Below are 19,059 nucleotides of genomic sequence, written 5' to 3' on the forward strand. Positions count from 1 at the left end.
TGGCATAGATGGGTACTTGATGGCTGTCTGGACAGGGTGGGCCAAAGAGCCTGTTTCTGTGCCGAATGACTCCATGACTCATCATGATAAATCCTGTTAAATCTGAGAACCTTGAACTGGGAGGAAATATGTTCTAGTGAAGCTTGAAGTAATCCTAAAGTCATAGCAAGCACTTCACAATTATTCTCCTCTATCCCTTGTTAATCTGCTTTACAACTGGTCTTGCAGGCAATCAGAAATTGGACATGAATTCAAAATTCTTGTCTTTATAAAATTAAATAAGATAGGTCATACTGCTTATAATTCTACAGTTTTCATGACATCAGTGGGGCAGAATATCATAATGTGCCTCCAGAAATATGAGTTGATGAAAAAGAAGAATGCTGTAGGACAAAGTGCTCTGTATTAATCTTAATAAGACAGTGAGGAACTGGAACCACATGGGGACATGTCTGCTCTGCCACAGAATAAGATCATAGTCCTTAACTCCACTTTTCTGAATGATCACCATTACCTTAGTCCAAAAAATTAGATCTAATTAAAATTAACTTAATAACTCAGTATCCCAGCTTTTTCAAGATAGAAAATCCAAAAGATTCTTATTCCTCAGAGAAGAAATTCCTCCTCCTCCCAGTTTTAAGTGGGCTTCCCATTATCCTGAGACAATGCCCCCAGTACTATATTCCTCTACCAGAGGAAACATCCCCTTGGCATCTGTCCCGTCAATCCCCCTAAAATCCTATACATTGATGCTTCACCTTGCACTCAGGATGTGTTCCCAGGAATGAGAGCACGACTGAAATCGGCCTAACAGGTAAGTATCGCATGATACACAGAGAGTGGTGTTACTGGTGTTGGGTTGGCCTGGCCAAGTGTTGCAGCCACTCAGCACTACACCTGGCCGGCACAGGTGCTGGGCACCTGGTTCATATGTTGACAAACCATTAGGATGCTATGGTTTCTCTCATTGCTTTCATACACCATCATTTCTCTGAGATGGGGAGAACTGTGTAGTGAAGCAAAGAGAGGGGGAGACAGCAGCTTCTGTCACCTTCAATACGAGGTGAAGATTGAGGCTGTAGGATCTAGGAGGTCTGTCAACATGTGGAGTAGGTGCTACCAGTTCCAACAATGGCACACACTCGGTGGTGTACTTTATTTCATGCATAGTTCATCCCTTTCAGTATGATGTATTCCTCATTTTATTGCGAGTTATTTGTAAAGGCCACAGGTTGTGACCTTTTGATACAATTTCCAAGTTTAAATAGCGTCATTAGCATAAAATACGATGGAGATATGAAAACTGCATTAGGCTGATTTGCAACAGGAAATGCCTGTTCAAATTTCTCGATGGGTGGGCTTCAACAGGAAATGGGTGCAAGCACTTAAAAATATGTGCACAACATTTCTATGTGTGAATTATGCATTTTTAAAAAAAGGCGCAAACAGATCCAGTTTCTAGCATTCTCATAACGTTCTCTCCCACCTACATACTTGGTTTCTTCATTCTAAGTCATCAGTATAACTTATTTGTAGCTGAGGCCCCAACACTGATCCCTGTGACATCCCCAAGTTACAGCTTGCCAACCTGAAATAAGCAGTTATCCTCAATATCATGAGCTCTTATTTTGTGGAGCAAACTTGTAAGTGGCATCTTATCGGCTACCTTTTGGAAATTCTAAATACATGGTATCCACAGATTCCTCTTTATCTACTTCAATAAAATAACGTCATGATTTTCTCAGTGTCCTTTTACTACCTCCTTAACAGTAAACTCCAGCATCTTTCCAACAACAGATGTTTGGCTAACCTAGAGCTCTCTGTTTTTTCTCTCCCTTCTTTCTTGAAAAGTAGTGGCACATTGCTAATCCCATCCACCAGGATCTTTCCAGAGTCAAAGGAATTCTGAGAAACTACAACCAATATTTCTACTAACTCTCCAACAAAGGAGCCAGATCTTTACAGAAGTGAGACCTTGTCCAGGCATCTTGTAGATACTTCCTGGCCCAAAAATTGCTCCATTTCCTCAAAGCACAGAGGAACTCAGGGAAGTTGCAGACTGTGGGTCATACGTCATGGAGGTGGAGTGGGGGCAACAGCCGAGAGAAGCTGGGAGGGAATGTCAGAGTTTCAGCTGGCATGAGGTGTGGTTGGGACCCCCGGGTGACATGAGGGCATTGGTAAAGATACGTTTTAGAAGCAATTGGTTGCTGGAGGGGGTTTGGTTTTGGTTACAGTCGGGCCAGGATCACAAATGGAGAAAAAGATTTGCACAATGTCATAATGTTCACTGGAATCTGTTTGACAGAGCTGCAAATGACTGGATGCATTTGAGTGTACATGCAGTTAAGTGGACATGCATTGAGGACCTGGAACAGATTTCATATTCTACAAAAAACACACAATAAGTAAGCAATCACATTTATTAATCAAGTTTTTGATTAAATTCTTTACCACACATAAATATTGGCTCATATGAAAGAATTTCTTGGGCTCTGCCTTTATGTATGATAGAAATTAAAAAATTGATTTTGATTGATTGCATCTTAAAGCATTCGTGTAATTACGCAAGCAAGAACTAGCCAATTAACAAAACTGTACAAAGAATAGACAGCCACCTGCTCTCTGTGATAAGAAAACACATTAGTAAGATTTTTGTGTTCCATTGCTTTAAGTTTGTAAAGTAGTTTTTTTTAAATAAACTTGCATTATGATTTTATTCCATGTATATTAGTCTTCTATCTGTATTTCTTTATGTATCTTTTTCTTAAGATGATTTTACCTGGGTTGGAGCACTAGATGACAAAGGTGGAACTTCTCCAATCTTGGCAATAGCTCTGGGATCACTGGAACTGATGAGCACTGGTGCACTGATTTCCATGGAGTGCCTGTTGTTGACAGCTTGGGAAGACTTGTGTGACATGCTGAACGAAGTGAAGGAGTGCCGTTTCTTTGCATTTTTCTTGCCATCGATACGTCTGTGAACAGCGCAGGCAGCCCCGGCACTGTTTAAGGGAGAGCTCGATGCTGGGCTGGCACCTGCACTGGTAGCAGCTGATGGAGCTACATCACTGTTCTGTGCAACTGGCAGACACTTTTTATCCATCTCAATCAGTTGTTTTGCAGTAGAATTAAGCTGTGTGAAATAAATAAGTAAAAGTCATTAAAGATCATTAAAAATGTTATTATTGAGCAAGTCAATGTGCTTCTTCATAGTCAAGGGAGTTTGAAGCAGAGGGACATATGAGGCATGGTGGAAGAAGGTCTTGAATTGTTCAAACAAAAGGCATGCACACACACAACAGGGGTAATCTGACCTCCCCACCCTCATCTGCAACAAAATAAATGGTTTGGCTGTGGTGAAAATTTAAAAACTTTTACACTTTAAACCCAAACCCAATTCTTTCACATCTGGTTTTAGTCAAGATGGGACTTGCGGTAGAGGCTAATCCATGGAGGCGAGTCAATCAGTAAAACCTGTCAAAAAGGCTATGTATCTTCACCCATTTTAAATGCTTTTTATTGTGACAATGCAATACAGAGAGAACACTGAGACAGGGGAGCAAGCCCTGGAGTTCGCAGGCAGAAATGTGGAAGTCCTGGTGAAAGCAACTGAAGGAGGAAGGAATTTGCTTTGTGTAGGGGGAGTGAGGTAACCTGACCAGACTGCTTTGGGAAGGGCCTGGGACTTGGTGTTAAAACAACAATCAGCACATTCTCCCATTGCAAAGGATATGGATCAGTGCCACAAGAAATTTCATTACTTGACTGGGTAGATTAAGGTGGCATGTCATGCTTAAAACAACTCTGCTCTTTACATAATAGCAACAGCATAGTGCTACATTAACACAAATGGATTCACTCATCCTAGCAGATGTACTCATGTAGCCACAAATATATGTACACATGATGCATCTCATTCATACAACCTGCAACAACAAGCAGCCACAAACATGTTGAGTTTTTTTTTGCAGGCTCAGGCTGCCAGGAATCACAGGCTGTCCTCTCAGTCAGGTGAATTGACACACTTGGAAGTCAGTGTGCACTCCCTAATGGGTGTGGGCCAGCCACAAATTTTTGCATTGCCGTATAGGACCAAATGTGTTTCTCTATGATGCTCTGTCATCTCTCATTCACATAACTGGCCTTTCCTCAGCTGATCACGTGTCTGTTTCTGGTTTCTACATATCAACCTCCACACATATGTGCTTCTCTTTCTGTCACTGCAGCAACAACAAGTGTGGAAAGACACAGGAGGGATGCAGGTCTCTTACAGGAGCGAGAGGAAGAGAGAAAAGACAGTGACACCAGTGTAGCACCCAGATGAGCACTTCGACAGTGAAGAGTCTGTAAATTCAAAGTGACCCTGATGTAGCCAAGTGCACTGTGTGTCCAACTCCACATTGCACCAATTCAGACACAGCCACCATGGGAGATGGGCAGCCAGAATCCAGACCAGTGCTTAGTGGTTCATGAGGAGAGGCACTTGGGATTAGTGGGCTGCACTCAGACCATATCAGAAGTGGAGGTGGTCTGAGTCTGGCCAGAGGGCATGATGGCACGGCAGTTCTAGCCAAGACGACACAGATGAGCAACATGTAAGAGAAGTACATAAGAGAAAGTTGGAGATGATTCATAACAAGATGCTAAGAGTCATAACCTGCCGGATAGCCACAGCATGTGGAGACCACACAGAAATCCATTCCAAATCTTGGCCACTTCAAGCCTCCAGAGTACAAACCTGACAGCTGAGGATAGATATATGACTTCATGGATTTCTTTGTCGCTTCCACGTAAGCACAGGTACAGTTAGATCAACAAAAAAACAAAATTGTTAGACTCAATTGCATCCACTGGAGCTTTGCTAGATGCCACTTGTGAACAGGCTTCTGCTCTGCCAGCATAGACCATTATGCAGGAGCAGAGGTACAGGCCGTGAGCAGCAGTGTCTGAGGGATTCCCTAGTGCAGCATGCAACTGCACAACAACTGCATGGCATGCAGATGTTTACAGCAATGGTCAGCTGAAGATCTGAGTCAAGTAGCTGTGCTCACCTCCCTCAAGATTTAGCATTTCTCTTTCCCGTACTGGTTTTCATACGTCTTTCCAGGCATTCCCCAGCTTGCATCTCCAAATTGCACCCAATTCCAGTGGGATACAGCAGGCTGAAACTGGCCCTGTCATGAAAAGAGCCATTCATGGATCTCCATCATGGCCATCTGATGTCGAAACAGATCAGCCTTCCACAAGCCTGGGTACAGCCACAGGGAAGGAGTGGCATCATAGTTCATAGAACCAAAAAGGGAGGAGAAATTATAAAGAACCAGGATTTCCAAGAATGTGGAAATTCAGTCACAGCAGAGAGTGCATCCCTTTGAATGAAACAAGCAGCAAAGAAATTACATTTCAGCACACTGACCATGAATCACACACACTTGTATCTCACTGTTGATTGTTTCGGAAAACCATTAAGAAACCTGACAGGTATCACAGCACTTGCCCTGTCCTTTCTCTATTCCTTGAGTGATGCTTTATCGAATTCTACCTACATTTCTATTGCATCATCTGACAAAGCTGATAATACAGCTTGCAATGTTATTTCACGGACATTTCACAGTGAGCTTTCATTCCTGGTTTTGGTAACACATAGACTTTGATGATGAAATGCAATGCCTTAAATGTTCTTTACAGTAGCTTCAGATCATTGATGATGATTATAAGTGAGCAGGTGGCACTGGAGGATAGTCATTTATTTAATGCATTACAACAGAAGGCAGCCTATAAGACCTAATGACATTACCAATATTAGAGCTCACATCATCTCAAGACAAGATGACTTATCATGGCAAGGTAAAGTCTCCAAACCTCAGAAATTCATTGCCTGCAGAGTAGGCCCTGCAAATGCATTACAAGAAAGAGGTTAGCATTGTGACTGTTTAGATTTTTATGGCTGGTGGCTTTGAGACAAAATTTGAATAAAGCTGCTGTGGATGGCAGCTTAAAGAAGTCTAAAAGTTGAGATAACATTTGGTAGAATTCTTCTACATGGCACGTATTTGCATAAGGTAAATTTTAAAGTCAGGGTCTGTGCTAAAGTCTATTGTTCCTGTTAAATCAGTTGAAAGATTATAATTGTGAATTAAGACATTTTATTCTTTACCACATATTGTTAATCTGAACATAAAGGGTATCCAGAGCTTCTGGAAGGTGGTCCCATGAAGGCTCAACAAGTTCCACACTAAGTCTACTAAATTTTGGGTGGGGTCATTAGGAAGGCTCGTGACAATGGGCTAGGGGAATTGGTGGCCCATTAGCTGCTGTCCCACAGCCCTATAGACTCTCTACCTCTGGCGCCTTAAAACATTGCCCTCCTCTCCCAACATTAGCTGAGAGGGTTGTGTGCTAGCAGTCTGCTCCTTCTCGGGCTCTCCTCTTGCACTTCCTCTGCTCCACTGTTTAAGTCATAGAGATGTAGAAAACGGAAACAGATCCTTCGGTCCACCATTTCTGAAGTGACCATAAAACACCAATCTACACTAATTCCAACTACACTCTTGCATCTCCAACACACTCCCCCCGATTCTCCAGCAGCCGGTCCTTCTACCAACCAGCATGCCTTCAGTATGTGGCAGGGAACAGGAACATTTAGGGGAAACCCACGCAAGCACAGGGAGAACATGTGGTCTCAACACAGACAGCATCTAGGTCTCTGGAACTGTGATGCAGTAGCACTAACTGCTCACCACTGTGCTGTCCCTAGCTGACTTAAATAGCATGAGGCAAACCACAACAAGTTGGGCGAGTAATGAAAAGTGCCCCTCTCAAATTATGGAGAGACACCAATCTTCAATTTCTTCATCACAACTACTGAATTCTCCACTGGCCTGCATATTATAGCATGGCTCCCAATGTGTCTTGGCTTTGCTTGACACTCTGGCACCTTTATTTATGTGAGAGGCCATTGCAAAAGACAATTGTCTCAAGATAGGAAGATGATTCTCCCCTTCAAATAAAGGTGGCTGGTCAGACTGGTGAAAAACAAAGGAGCACTGAGTTGCCTGGGGAGGTGGCTTTGGCCACCACGTTCTTCTTCTCACGGTTGACTCCTACCTGGTCATCCAGGGAGTGGAAGCAAGGTTATTAATGGGTGCCTTAATGAGTGCAGTCTATGACATCTTGTACCTTTGGGAGATCATTTATGCCAGAGAATGAGCCATCTACTCTTTGCCAAAGTTGAAAAGAACGCAGTCACTCCTGTGAGAGTAGACTACATCTGAAATCTTTCTAAAGCAGCAGTAGGCCGAAATCTGTTCAGTATTTTGGAGGGCTGTGGCAACTGACAGGAAGGATCCAGAGGTGAGGAAGTTATGTTTCTGTGACTTTCACTTCTCTAGGGAGACTTGAACAGTTCAAGTCCGTAAGTCTTCACAAGGAGGTCACATGTCTGTGTGATGGCTGCTCTAGTGAACCCAAGCCCACACATGTTCAGAAAGATGCAATGAATGAGGGTGCTTGTCTGAAGATCTTGCACAAGGGCATGGGCACTAGGAGTCCTCCTTTCTCGAGGTCCCCTTACATGCCTTCAATGCCTGTCCTCTATGTCCTCTTCCTTAATGTTACGCAAGGGCAGAGTCATCCCAGTTTCCATACCCGAGTGTGGAAGGATTCTGTACAGACTGTGGCAGGAATGAGTGGAGCCTTGAAGCTGAAATGTTTGCCTTCAGAATTTGAGGACAGCCTGTGAAAATTGTGAGTGGCCCTTTAAATAGCGACACTAAACAGCAAACATCTCCATTAAAACATGGTCCTGCTGGGATCGATGAGTAATGAATACAGAGCAGCGGCAATATATCCACATGGGATTTAAAATGCTGCAAAACAGAAAGTGGCATCATCAAATCTATGACAGACATTAAAAACATGACCAGCGTGAGCACGAGTCGCAATGGGAACATCAGGTTCAATATCCAGCATGGTGTTAATCCTATCAGATAATATCGCAGCTGCCATTCTGTCACTCAACGATCCATCTTGGATCCTCTCATGCCAAGAAAATAGTGGGACATAATCCACTATTTAGACCAATGTCTCCAATTTGTCACTCTGGTTATCCAACATCCATTACTGGATGAACAAATTCTTTTCCCATATTGTAAAGACTGAAGCCTTTCTCTTTGTTTGAATTCAGATTCCTGACGACTGACTTTATGCTTTTCTCTGGTCACCGTCTGAAGCTGAACTTTTGCAATCTTAGTGTTATATTTGACCAAGAGATGAGCTTCTTAGCGTATATGTGCTCTATCGCCAAGACTCATCTGCTCCTGCCTCAACTCATCCAAAGCTGAAACCCTTCTGTACTTTTTAAAAATTTTTAGACATAACCTTCCAATGTTTCTCTGGCTGATCTTCCATCCTACACATAAAATAGACTTGTGTTTATCTGAAACTCTGATGCCTGTATTCTAACATATACCAATTTCCATCCTTCTGTGATATTTGGCATTTGGTCGAGCAATGCCATGATTTTAAAGTTTTATCCTCCTCTTAGAATCCATCCAAAATCTTATCCTCCCTATCTCTTTAACTTTCAGCTCCACAATCTTTTGAAGTCTGTGCATTCCTTTAGTTCTGACTTTTCTTGCATCCCTGATTTTAACCACTGTCCGTTGGCAGTGTTTGGGCCTACAGCTGCCAACAGCTTGCAACCAGGAATTCCCTCCCTAAATCTTTTTATTTATCTTTCCTCTTTTAACACCCAATTGAAAGCCTTTCTCTTTGACCATGCTTTTGGATCATGTCAGAGTGGAAGCCAGGAGAAAATTTTGAAGGACATGTTACACTTAAAACCAGGGTGTTTTGAGAAATCCGTATCTCTGGTTTGCCCATTCATAACTTTTCTACCCAACGCAATCATAGGGCTCAGTGAACATCAAGTCAAACTGGTCTATTGTCGTGCAATAAACATATATGATTCTATAGCAGAAACAGAGTAGAGATCTCCCCATCGATCCTATAAATATCAACAAAATGTGTGTTTTTAATTCTTTCTAATAGTTTAATTTCTGCTTATTTAAAAATAACGATTGAAAACACCACTTTTAAAGTTGAAAATTATCTCAAGTCATTTTGGAGAAATATAAGAAGAAATGTATGGATATTAAGAGGGGTAACAAATAGTTAAGTTGTATGAGATGTTTCAAGAAAGGTGGTGGCAGAGAGGTGGCAGGGTTTTGGCAGTGGCAGGGCAAAAGGGCAGGAAATGGACAGGAGGCCAAAGAAACCTAAATGCAGAAGAGGAAGACAGAGAAGGACATCAGGATGGAAATGGATGCGGGGCAAAGTGACAGAGGTAGCTAGGTAGAGACTTGCCTCTTTACAGATCTATCTATTCTAACCTCCATAATGAGAAGAGTGCAGAGGTTCTGAGAATTTCCTGGCTGGGCCCAGCCTGAACATACTTGAAACCCAACAGTATAAACAGCACAATGTATTCGGACAGTTGATGAATGAACTCCTGGCTTGAATATTTTCAGCAGCAGTGTCCCAGATAATATAAAGAGAGACTGGAAAGATAAGATCGAGAAACTCCAGGAGCAGGAAGAGCCAACAGTCATCCTTCTGGGGATGTAGTTGATAGATTAATGATGATTAATGACTAAAATGATTATTAAATATTTCCAACAATGAATCAGAATGAAAGGCAGTTACATTTTATTTTATTCATAAGAAAAATGGCCTAAATTATGTTTACTTTGTATTAAAACCTGCCACCTACAGGGGCTCTGATGTTGTTGACAGTATTTGAACATAACTGAGGCACAACATTAGAGGCTAGAAATACCTGAAAGTAAGAATGGAAAGGTTCTTCCAGAACCTCAGTACCATCAGCACTCAATGGAAAAGGAATATAAATAGCTTTGGGCTGTGTCACATAAAATAAGTTATCACAGTCTGCTATATCCCTCTGTCTATGGAGACTGGCATTTTGTTCTAATGTAGAAGATTTTGCTGTGCCCAGCCAGAGTCCACTTTTCCACTGCTGAATTTTACAACTCTTCCTTAAGATTAACAAAGGTCAACAAACACAGAAAATCAAAGTTACATACAAGGCCATTAAACAGCCGTGTATAACCAATCGTTCATTCCTACCAATACAGGCAAATCAACACATCAAGTGAGAAATTTCATTGAAACTTTGCTTTCTTTCTGAAAATTATTTTCACTATTTGGGATGTGGGAATGGAATATTACGATATCAAAGAAAAACTTATTTTGGTATTGGTATTAGTTTATTATTGTCACTTGTACCGAGGTACAGTGAAAAACTTGTCTTGCATACCGTTCGTACAGATCAATTCATTACACAATGCAGATACATTGAATTAGTACAGAGTGCATTGAGGTAGTACAGGTAAAAAAAAGAGTAAAGTGTCACAGCTACAGGGAAGTGCATTGCAGGTAGACAATAAGGTGCAAGGTCACAACAAGGTAGATTGTGAGGTCAAAAGTCCATCTCAACGTATAAGGGAACCGTTCAATAGTCTTATCACAGTGGGATAGAAGCTGTCCTTGAGTCTGACAGTATGTGCCCTCAGGCTCCTGTATCTCCTGCCTGATGGGAGAGGAGAGAAGAGAGAATGACCCGGGTGGGTGGGGTCTTTGATTATGCTGGCTGCTTCACCAAGGCAGCGAGAGGTAAAGACAGAATCCATGGAGTAGAGGCTGGTTTCCATGACGTGCTGGGCTGTGTCCACAACTCTCTGCAGTTTCTTGCGGTCCTGGGCAGAGCAGTTGCCATACCAAGCTGTGATGCATCCAGATAGGATGCTTTCTATGGTGCATCGATAAAAGTTGGTGAGGGTCAAAAGGGACATGCCAAATTAAATCGGCACTAACTTTACTGCACGTTGTAAAATAGGTATGAGAATAACTTAATTATTAGGCATGATACAAATGAAAAAAAACAGCTCGTCATTACCTGCTTACTGATGTGTTATTCTGCAAAATGGCATAACGTGATGAAATTAATTGGAAGATTTAAGTTCCAGCAGTTCCTTATCCTGCAGTTATAGAGTTAACAAACCAATCACAGACCTCCTTACTCAGTTCCAGTGATTGGAAGCCAAAATTGGCAAGGATCCAGCACAAACAGGCTGTAACTCCACACATCATTGTGATAAAAGCTAACTGTATGAAGATTACAAATCAAATTGACATGGTGCAATCCGTCATCTCCAGTGAATGCAGGGGGAGACTGCAGTCAATCCCAGCTGATATTCAATTAAAGGCCCATTTACACCAGTTGGAGTCTGCAATGTGAAGTCATTACCAGAGTCAATGGAGCACATTATAGCCGCATGCAGTGTCTTTGTGCAGCTCATTCTGTCCACATCTTTCAAGCTTAGAGGCAGTGTAGATTTTTATTCATATGTGTAATCGATACATAAAATGTCAGCACTGGAAGTAGCAGGCATTTCATGCCCCTGCTGCAAACATTTTCAAAAACAGATCACAATTCCATTTTTAAGCCATCTCCACCCTCTCCTACTCTAGAGACTCCTTGTGTTATGAGCCAACACCCACTGAGAACTTAGGAAAGAATCTGCTTCCAGGTCTCTTTCACATGCCACCAGGGACTCAACAAGAGCAGTCAGGGCAGACTCTCACTCTCTTTTTGTTAGAAAACATCTGGCTTCCCGTTGGCATCTTTCCACGATGAAACAGATGAGATTGATAGCTTACTATGCAGTGCATTGCGCTTGGGTATGAACTGTGTTCTATCACATTATGATGCAAAATCTCCTGTTTGAAGACACACATCACTGGGCTATGTCTACTTTGTGCTTTGAATGTTTTCTCGCACCGAGGTTGAAACCATTTCCTTTGCAGGATTGTCAATGTCAATTGAAAACCCTTGTGGCTAGTAACAAGTTCAGTCTTAATTTTTACCTCTGATGTTTCAGTTTTTATTCCAAAACAGAGGTGACAAGACTGCATAGAAACCATAATGCGATCTGAGATTCAGTCTGGCATTAATGCAAACAGATCGGACATTATCCAGCCCATTCCTTAGCTGCATGGACCATATGCCATGCTACTGGATCTATCATCCCAGGCCTGTTACAGCTTACCTGATTTTTTTACCTAGGGTGATGAAAAGAATGTTACAAACAAGCACAAGTCCCTTTCAAGGGTGGCTGGAAAATGCATCAGTGGATGTTGGATAAAGACAGTGTTGGAATAGAGGAGGCAACAATGGGAAAAGAAAAAAAAGCCAGGAAAAAAAAGCTATGAAGGAGTAGTGTAAACATTTCCACAAAATAAAGCAGGATTCCTGATGAGACAATATATACTTAAACCAGAGGGATATGGAAAGATGTTCTCTTCCTGCAGCATTGTTCCCTTCCATTAAACAACATGCCATACAGAAATAACATTGTGAATAACTACACCATAATACAATGCATCAGAGCTCCCTCTTTGGCAAGCTTCTTTAAATAGAGAAATTATTCATGAAAGAGCTTTAGCTGAAATTCCAAGGAATTGGTTCTCCTCTGTGACCTAACTATGATACAATGTGCTTCCAGGCCAGTTGTATGCCTCAGTGGAAAATATTAATTTGCTTCCAATATAGGACTACTACCAGAAAACCTGCTCCTTCTTGTACTTCTATAGACAAATTAATTTCCCCTTTTAACTTTCTGCCCCTAGGCAGATCAAGGGTATACACAACAGAAATGTTAAGCACAGGCCAAATAAGACTGACCATCTACGTGTTAACAGATGGACTGTAATAGGTATTTCCTGCGGAAGATTTTCTCAGATAAAAAAGAATTATGTTCACATTGTTCTGTGCATTATCCCCTTCCCATCAGGGATTCTGCAAATTCTTGCTGATACACAGCAAACAATAACAGGCTCCCAGGACCTCTGCTCTGATTTCAGAAGATGCTAATTCTCCAAACGTAAATAATACTATCTTTGCAGAGAATATTATTATTAATGCACATCATAAGAAATAATGTGAGTCAATGAGTACAGCAGATGTATAGGAAATGGATGCCCTCAGGGGTCCACTGGGATCATCCTTCAAATCCCCAGCCAACCCAGAAAACAATCAATGGTCTAAGGAGTCTGACAAAGCTACAGTACACGATTACAAAAAAAACAGAAGAAAGCTTAGTTCCACATGTAGTTGCTTTACATACTTTTCCCTTAGTTTAGCCTTTGATGTTTTGTAATGGTATATCTATCAAATATATTGAACAAGATCAAAATCAAAAAAGATGATGAGCTGTTACTGAAGAATGATACTCTTATAGGGAAGGCATTGTTAATTTTAAAATACTTTTGACAATAATCCTGCCATGCAGCTATTTTATATTTAAACCCTGCATCTCAAAACAGTGTTTCATAACACCAAAAGGCTGCATTTTGCAATTATCATTCAATGCAGGTACACCTGACGGAATGTGCCATGTTAGTACTGCTGAAGTTAAAGGAGCAGACTGCAACCAGCCAACCTCTGGATTACATAATCTCTCCCTCTGGATGGCTTTCCCTCTATCTCTAGATGCTACCTTGATATACATGGGTTTATTGTAAAACAGTGCAATCACTTGCAATAAACAGCAGGATTAGCTGTAAAAATAGAAAAGAGAGAACTGAGAGGAGATATTTTCCACTGACTTCAATAGTACTACTAATCTCCACAGGAAAAAAAACATTTGCATCCATGTAGAAAGTCTGGGTGAAACTCAGACTCAAACAGCAACATATGTGTACAGCATTTTTAATGTAGAGTCAGAAACTTTTCTGACATTCATTGGTAATAATCTGCACTCATGTAGCAAACTTAACATAATAAGACACCCAAGGTGTTTCACAGTAGTAATTGTCCCCAAATCATGGACTGTGCAGTGTACAGAACAGTTCATCTACAAAGGATAATGTATACTTTACAGATGCATCTATTGGAACTGGCAACCACTTTGAAACTTGTGTGGATTCCAAAAAAAAGGAAAACATCTTTTGATAAAATAAAAATAGTAAATACTCAACAAGTCAGCATCTGAGAGAGATAAGCAGAGTTAATGTTCAGGTTGATGAAACATTGACTCTATTCCTTTCTCCGCAGACGCTGATGAATATTGCCGGCATTTTCTGCCTTTAGTTCAGAGTTACAGCAGTTGCACCTTAGTTATTTTAATTTAATTCTTTTTTTATATTACAATGACAATGCTATGGACAGAGTGGGGGTGATTGAGTAATTTTATTGTCAGTCAAGCTTGGTGACTACACTGATTAACTGAGACTGACTTCCCACACATGATTTGTGCAACACTATCTCCACTCATTGCAATTTCCCAGAGAAATTACTCTGTTTCACTGGGAAATGTTGCTGCAATTTCCATTTCTTTCAATCTTAAAACAGACTTGCCTAGAAAATGTATTTCGCCCTTTTCAGTTGTGTTTGCCCAGAAATGTTCCGACTATTCACTTTTCCCGCATAAAACATGAAATTAGCCAAAAAGGCATTTGAGCATTGTTATGGTGGCTTACATGAAGAAACATGCCCTCAAACAGAACCTGTGCAGTCCCTGATGGGAGTCCAACCAGTTTCGGATAGCGGCCAACACTTTGCTGTTTAACAGTCACAGGGGGACATCGACCCTTAATTGCACTTCCCACTGTACCAACAACACACAGTTATGGCTGCAGCTAACCTTTCAGTTAGTGCGTTCTAGAGGTCCTGATGCACAAAGAGACGCTAGCAGGCTGTCCTGTGTGCTGGGAGATAGGGGATCCTCCAGTACAGCCATTCAAAGAGACTGGGAGGATGTGATTGGCCAGGAATGAGAATCCTCTCACTATAATACAACGCTGAAAAAGATTTGATGATCTCAGTAGATATGAACTTTACACTAATATAGATACACATACAATCAAATGCATATTTAAAATGCAAACTCTTATCAAATTCAACAACTCTACCAACACATTCCACACACTCCAACGCCAACCCCACCCTTATCTCACCAGTAACATTCTACCCCTCCACCACCTGCATAGCAGTCAATCTTCCCATTGATAAATACAGCTGACCCGTGTTACAGAGCGGTTGTGTTCTTTGAAAACTATCCGCATTGCGATTTTCAATAACGTTAAACCGTATTTCTCATTGATTTCCATGTTTTAAGTGGAGATGCATCCTATGGGATGTTTTTCTCTCAACTGTAATAATAGTACCACAGCTGCTGGCTCAGAGCAGGGGTCCACTTAAGAAATTGCCTTGTCAGTTTCCACGCAAATTGGAGACACAAGCAACTGCAGAGGCTGTAATCTGGAGCGAAAAAGCAAACTGAAGGCTGGAAGATGAAAGGCAGAGACAGATAATGAAGGAGGAAAAAAAAAGGCAGGCGGGGGGAGGAGAGGATGGAGGTAGGTGGCAGCCTCTTGTGTCTGCACTTATCACCTTCCAGCTTCAATTTGAATGGAGACATGCAATTTTAAATGCGTATCAAATATAGGTAGGGTAGTTTAATGAAATGGAACACAGAACATAGAACAGTACAGCACAGGAACAGGCCCTTTGGCCCATGATGTCTGTGTCGAACATGATGCCAAATTAAACTAAATCTCTTCTGCCTGTACATGATCCATATCCCTCCTTTCTCTGCATATTCACCTGCATATTTAACAGCTTCACTATTGTATCTGCTTCCACCACCACCCCCGCAGCCCATTCCAGGTACCTACCACTCCCTGCATAAAAAACTTCTGCTGCACATCTCCTTTAAACTTTCCTCTTCTCACCTTAAATGCATGTCTTCTAGTATTTAGCATTTCTACCCTAGGAAAAAGATTCTCATAATTTTATGAACTCCTATCAGATCTCCCAGCCTCTGACACACCAGAGAAAACAACCCAAGTCTGTCCATCCTCTCCTTATTGCTTATACCCTCTAATCCAGACAGCATCCTGGTAAACCTCTTTTGCATCCTTTCTAAAGCTCCACATCCTTTCGATAATGGGGTGACCAGAATTGCACAGAACACCCCAAGTGTGGCCCTATTACTCACAACAAATAACAGTGGTCATATGGGCTTACAATTTTCACTTAAACCTGCTGGCCCTGTTTCAGATATCTTGAGGGTAAATCATATGGAAAACTTGGAAAAAAACTGCCAGACAATAAAATGAACCCACCACGCTAAAACAATGCCACATTAAATGTGCATATGTCAAGAAGTGAGAGTTGAAAAAATAAAATAGGCAAAAATTATTGTTTCTTTTGCATTTTGTGTAAAGTCTGTAGGAATGAATTCTATTTCGTATCTCAGACTTTGAGTAATGATACATAAGGGCAAATTATAGTAACCTGAATGGCCGTAACACAGGCTTCGCCAGTAATGCAAACTTTATTCATTGTCCTTCACTTCTGAACTTCAGGCTAAAACTGCCAAGAATAGGAGGGTGACCACCTGAAGAGGAGGTGGAGGGTCCTCTTGAATTCAATGCCTCCCATATATGAAGGAGATCACTCTGCAGTTGACAGGCAGAGGAGACACACAGCCTCAATCACCTCCACTGCGACAGCTATCTGCAATCTGCCACGTACACTCACCAGCATTGTGAATGCAACACTCCTTTTGACTTTATCAACTGTGGACAATCTCATTACAACTTGTATCATCATTATCACAGCTTACAAGTCTTCCACTCTATCTTAGCTGGTGTCAGACCAGGTCACTTGCATTCCCCTTCCCAAACTTGATATATATCATGCTTTACTCTCTGTCCATTCATTATGATGTTCCCTGGTGTAACACCACCAGCATGGTGAAGGTGGCATGTACTGGAAATTGTCTTCCTGATCCTGGGTTGCAGGCCTTGTAATAATTGGCCAGGTTTACAGCATCATCAGTCAAGGTTCTCCCACTCAGAACCAGATGCAGTCTAAGGATCACACCAAAAGTCATTTGCATAGATGAACTTTCAAGACTGGGTTTAGGTGTGTGGGTTAAACAAGTCTGGGGGCTAGAGCAAACCTGAGATAATCTGGTCTTCTGTTTCCTTGAAACACCTAATCTCTGGCCATTTGTGTTTGCCAGTCCACTCACCCTTCTTTCTCTTTTATTTGTATTTTCTTGCCTGCTCAGCATGTCCTAGTAGGCAAAGATCATCCAGACTTCACAATATTAGCAATACATCACACAGACAAAGGAGCATTCAAAAGCTTCCCATCATTTCACCCTATTACTAACATTGCCTTTATTCCACTCACCTTCTGTTACTTAGACCAATTTGCTATCTCTCTCCCTCATTTGACCTGAAACGTTAACCGATTTCTCTTTCCACAGCTGCTGCTTGACTGACTGACTGACTTCTTCGGTATTTGTTTTTGTTCCAAAATAAGGAATTGGCTATTCAGGATATGAGAAGAAATTTCTTCACCCAGTGGGCAGTGAATCTTTGAGAGTCACTGGCCAAGAGGACAGTGAAGGCTCAGTTGCTTGGTATAATTGAGAGAGAGAGATCAGTAGATTTTTAGATATTAAGGGAATCAAGGCATATGGGATGAGTGCAGGAAAGTGGGGCTGAGGTAAAAAGTTATGATTTTATTAAATGGCAAAGCAGGTACAAGGGGCAAGTGTAATTCTATTTTTCTTTATGTCATGTTCTTATGTTATACTTAAGAAGTTTAACTTAATGACTTGAGTAATTGTGTCACTGCCTGTTTAGTCATTATCAAGCCAGAAGGTGAGAGTATGTGCTGTAGCTTCCAGATTAATGTTCTGCTTTCTTACAAAATAGGAAGCAGGTCCAGTCCAACAACGATGACTGACCAAAGAGTGAATTTAATCCTCCAGTAGGAAGAGAAGTTCTGACTATCACTTGAGGCCGACTTCAGGCAGATTCTACATGGGAAAGTCCGGTGATTTAATAATGATAAAGTGGGAAGGAGGGAATAAGCAGAAAACAAAAGGAAGTAGTGAGTTTATGAAAATCAGAAAACTGCTGATGCTGGAAATCTAAAGTAAAAACAGAAAATGCTGGAAATACAAGAGACACTAGACGCTGGAGCCTGGAACTGGAGCAAAAAAACTGTTGGACTAATTCAGCAGGTCGAGCAGCATCCGTGGAGGCAAAGGGATGGTCGGTGTTTCAGGTTGTGACCTGCATCAGGGCTTTGAGTATGGAGGGAAGATAGCCAATGTAAAGGGGTTAGAGGGAGGGGTGAGATAGGGACTGGTAGGTGATATGTGGGACCAGTTGAAGTGGGGGATGATGGAGCCCATTTTTTTTCTTTCTTAAGTGTTTCCACCTATTACACACCAGCCTGTCTCTTAACTCTGCCCTCCCCTCCCCCACCTGGCTCCATCAATGAGTGAATAGGAGCAGCTAGAGAGCAAGACCACAGACAAAAAAAAGACAAAAGACCGTGGGAGATGTGAAAAACAGAACAAGATGACATGCCCAGCAGCTCAGGTTGGTCATGTCTGCCACTCCGAGAAGAAAAAAAGGAAAAAGGATGGAAAAAAAACAAACAAGCTGTGCCAACATTTTTTTAAATCAAATATATAGTGTGGTCAGCTTCACTTACATCAGACATAGGTATAGCACAAAATCAGATGATGAGACAAAACCACAATTCCTAAGCCAAATCAGAACAGTAGACCATCCATAAATTAATGCCTTAAACCAGAGGTCATTTACCTCAGACAATTAACTGCCATTGGAAATAAACAATTTGCTATGGAACTTTATTGTTACTATTGGACCTGATTAGTCTAAGGGTTTTAGAATTCCCTACATACTTCTCTTGCTTTGCTACCTTTCTTTAAAACTCTCCATAAATTTCTTTTTCCAAACTTCTGATCTTCTTCTAAATAGCTCATTTTTTTGGTTCAGTGTCCATTTTCCTTATATTCAGTACAGGACTTTGGGATTTTTCTTTCTACGTTACCAGTTCTCTAAAAATGCTGAAGCTTATTGTTACTGATGAGTGTTGGGGAAATGACTTGCAACCGTGGAGAAGTGTCACAAGTAAATGGT

General features: G+C 41.4%; 1 protein-coding gene across 1 annotated transcript in view; it reads right to left on the reverse strand.

Annotated features, from left to right (window-relative positions):
* The window catches only part of LOC127575971 (E3 ubiquitin-protein ligase SH3RF3-like), a 243,699-nt gene that overhangs the window by 38,346 nt on the left and 186,294 nt on the right, over positions 1-19,059 (reverse strand). The window contains exon 7 of the mRNA XM_052026276.1: positions 2,783-3,136. Coding sequence (XP_051882236.1) covers positions 2,783-3,136 — 354 coding nt within the window. The remainder of the gene's footprint in view (positions 1-2,782; positions 3,137-19,059) is intronic.

Source organism: Pristis pectinata, chromosome 11 (assembly GCF_009764475.1).
Source record: "Pristis pectinata isolate sPriPec2 chromosome 11, sPriPec2.1.pri, whole genome shotgun sequence".
NCBI classification, from domain to species: Eukaryota; Metazoa; Chordata; class Chondrichthyes; order Rhinopristiformes; family Pristidae; genus Pristis; species Pristis pectinata.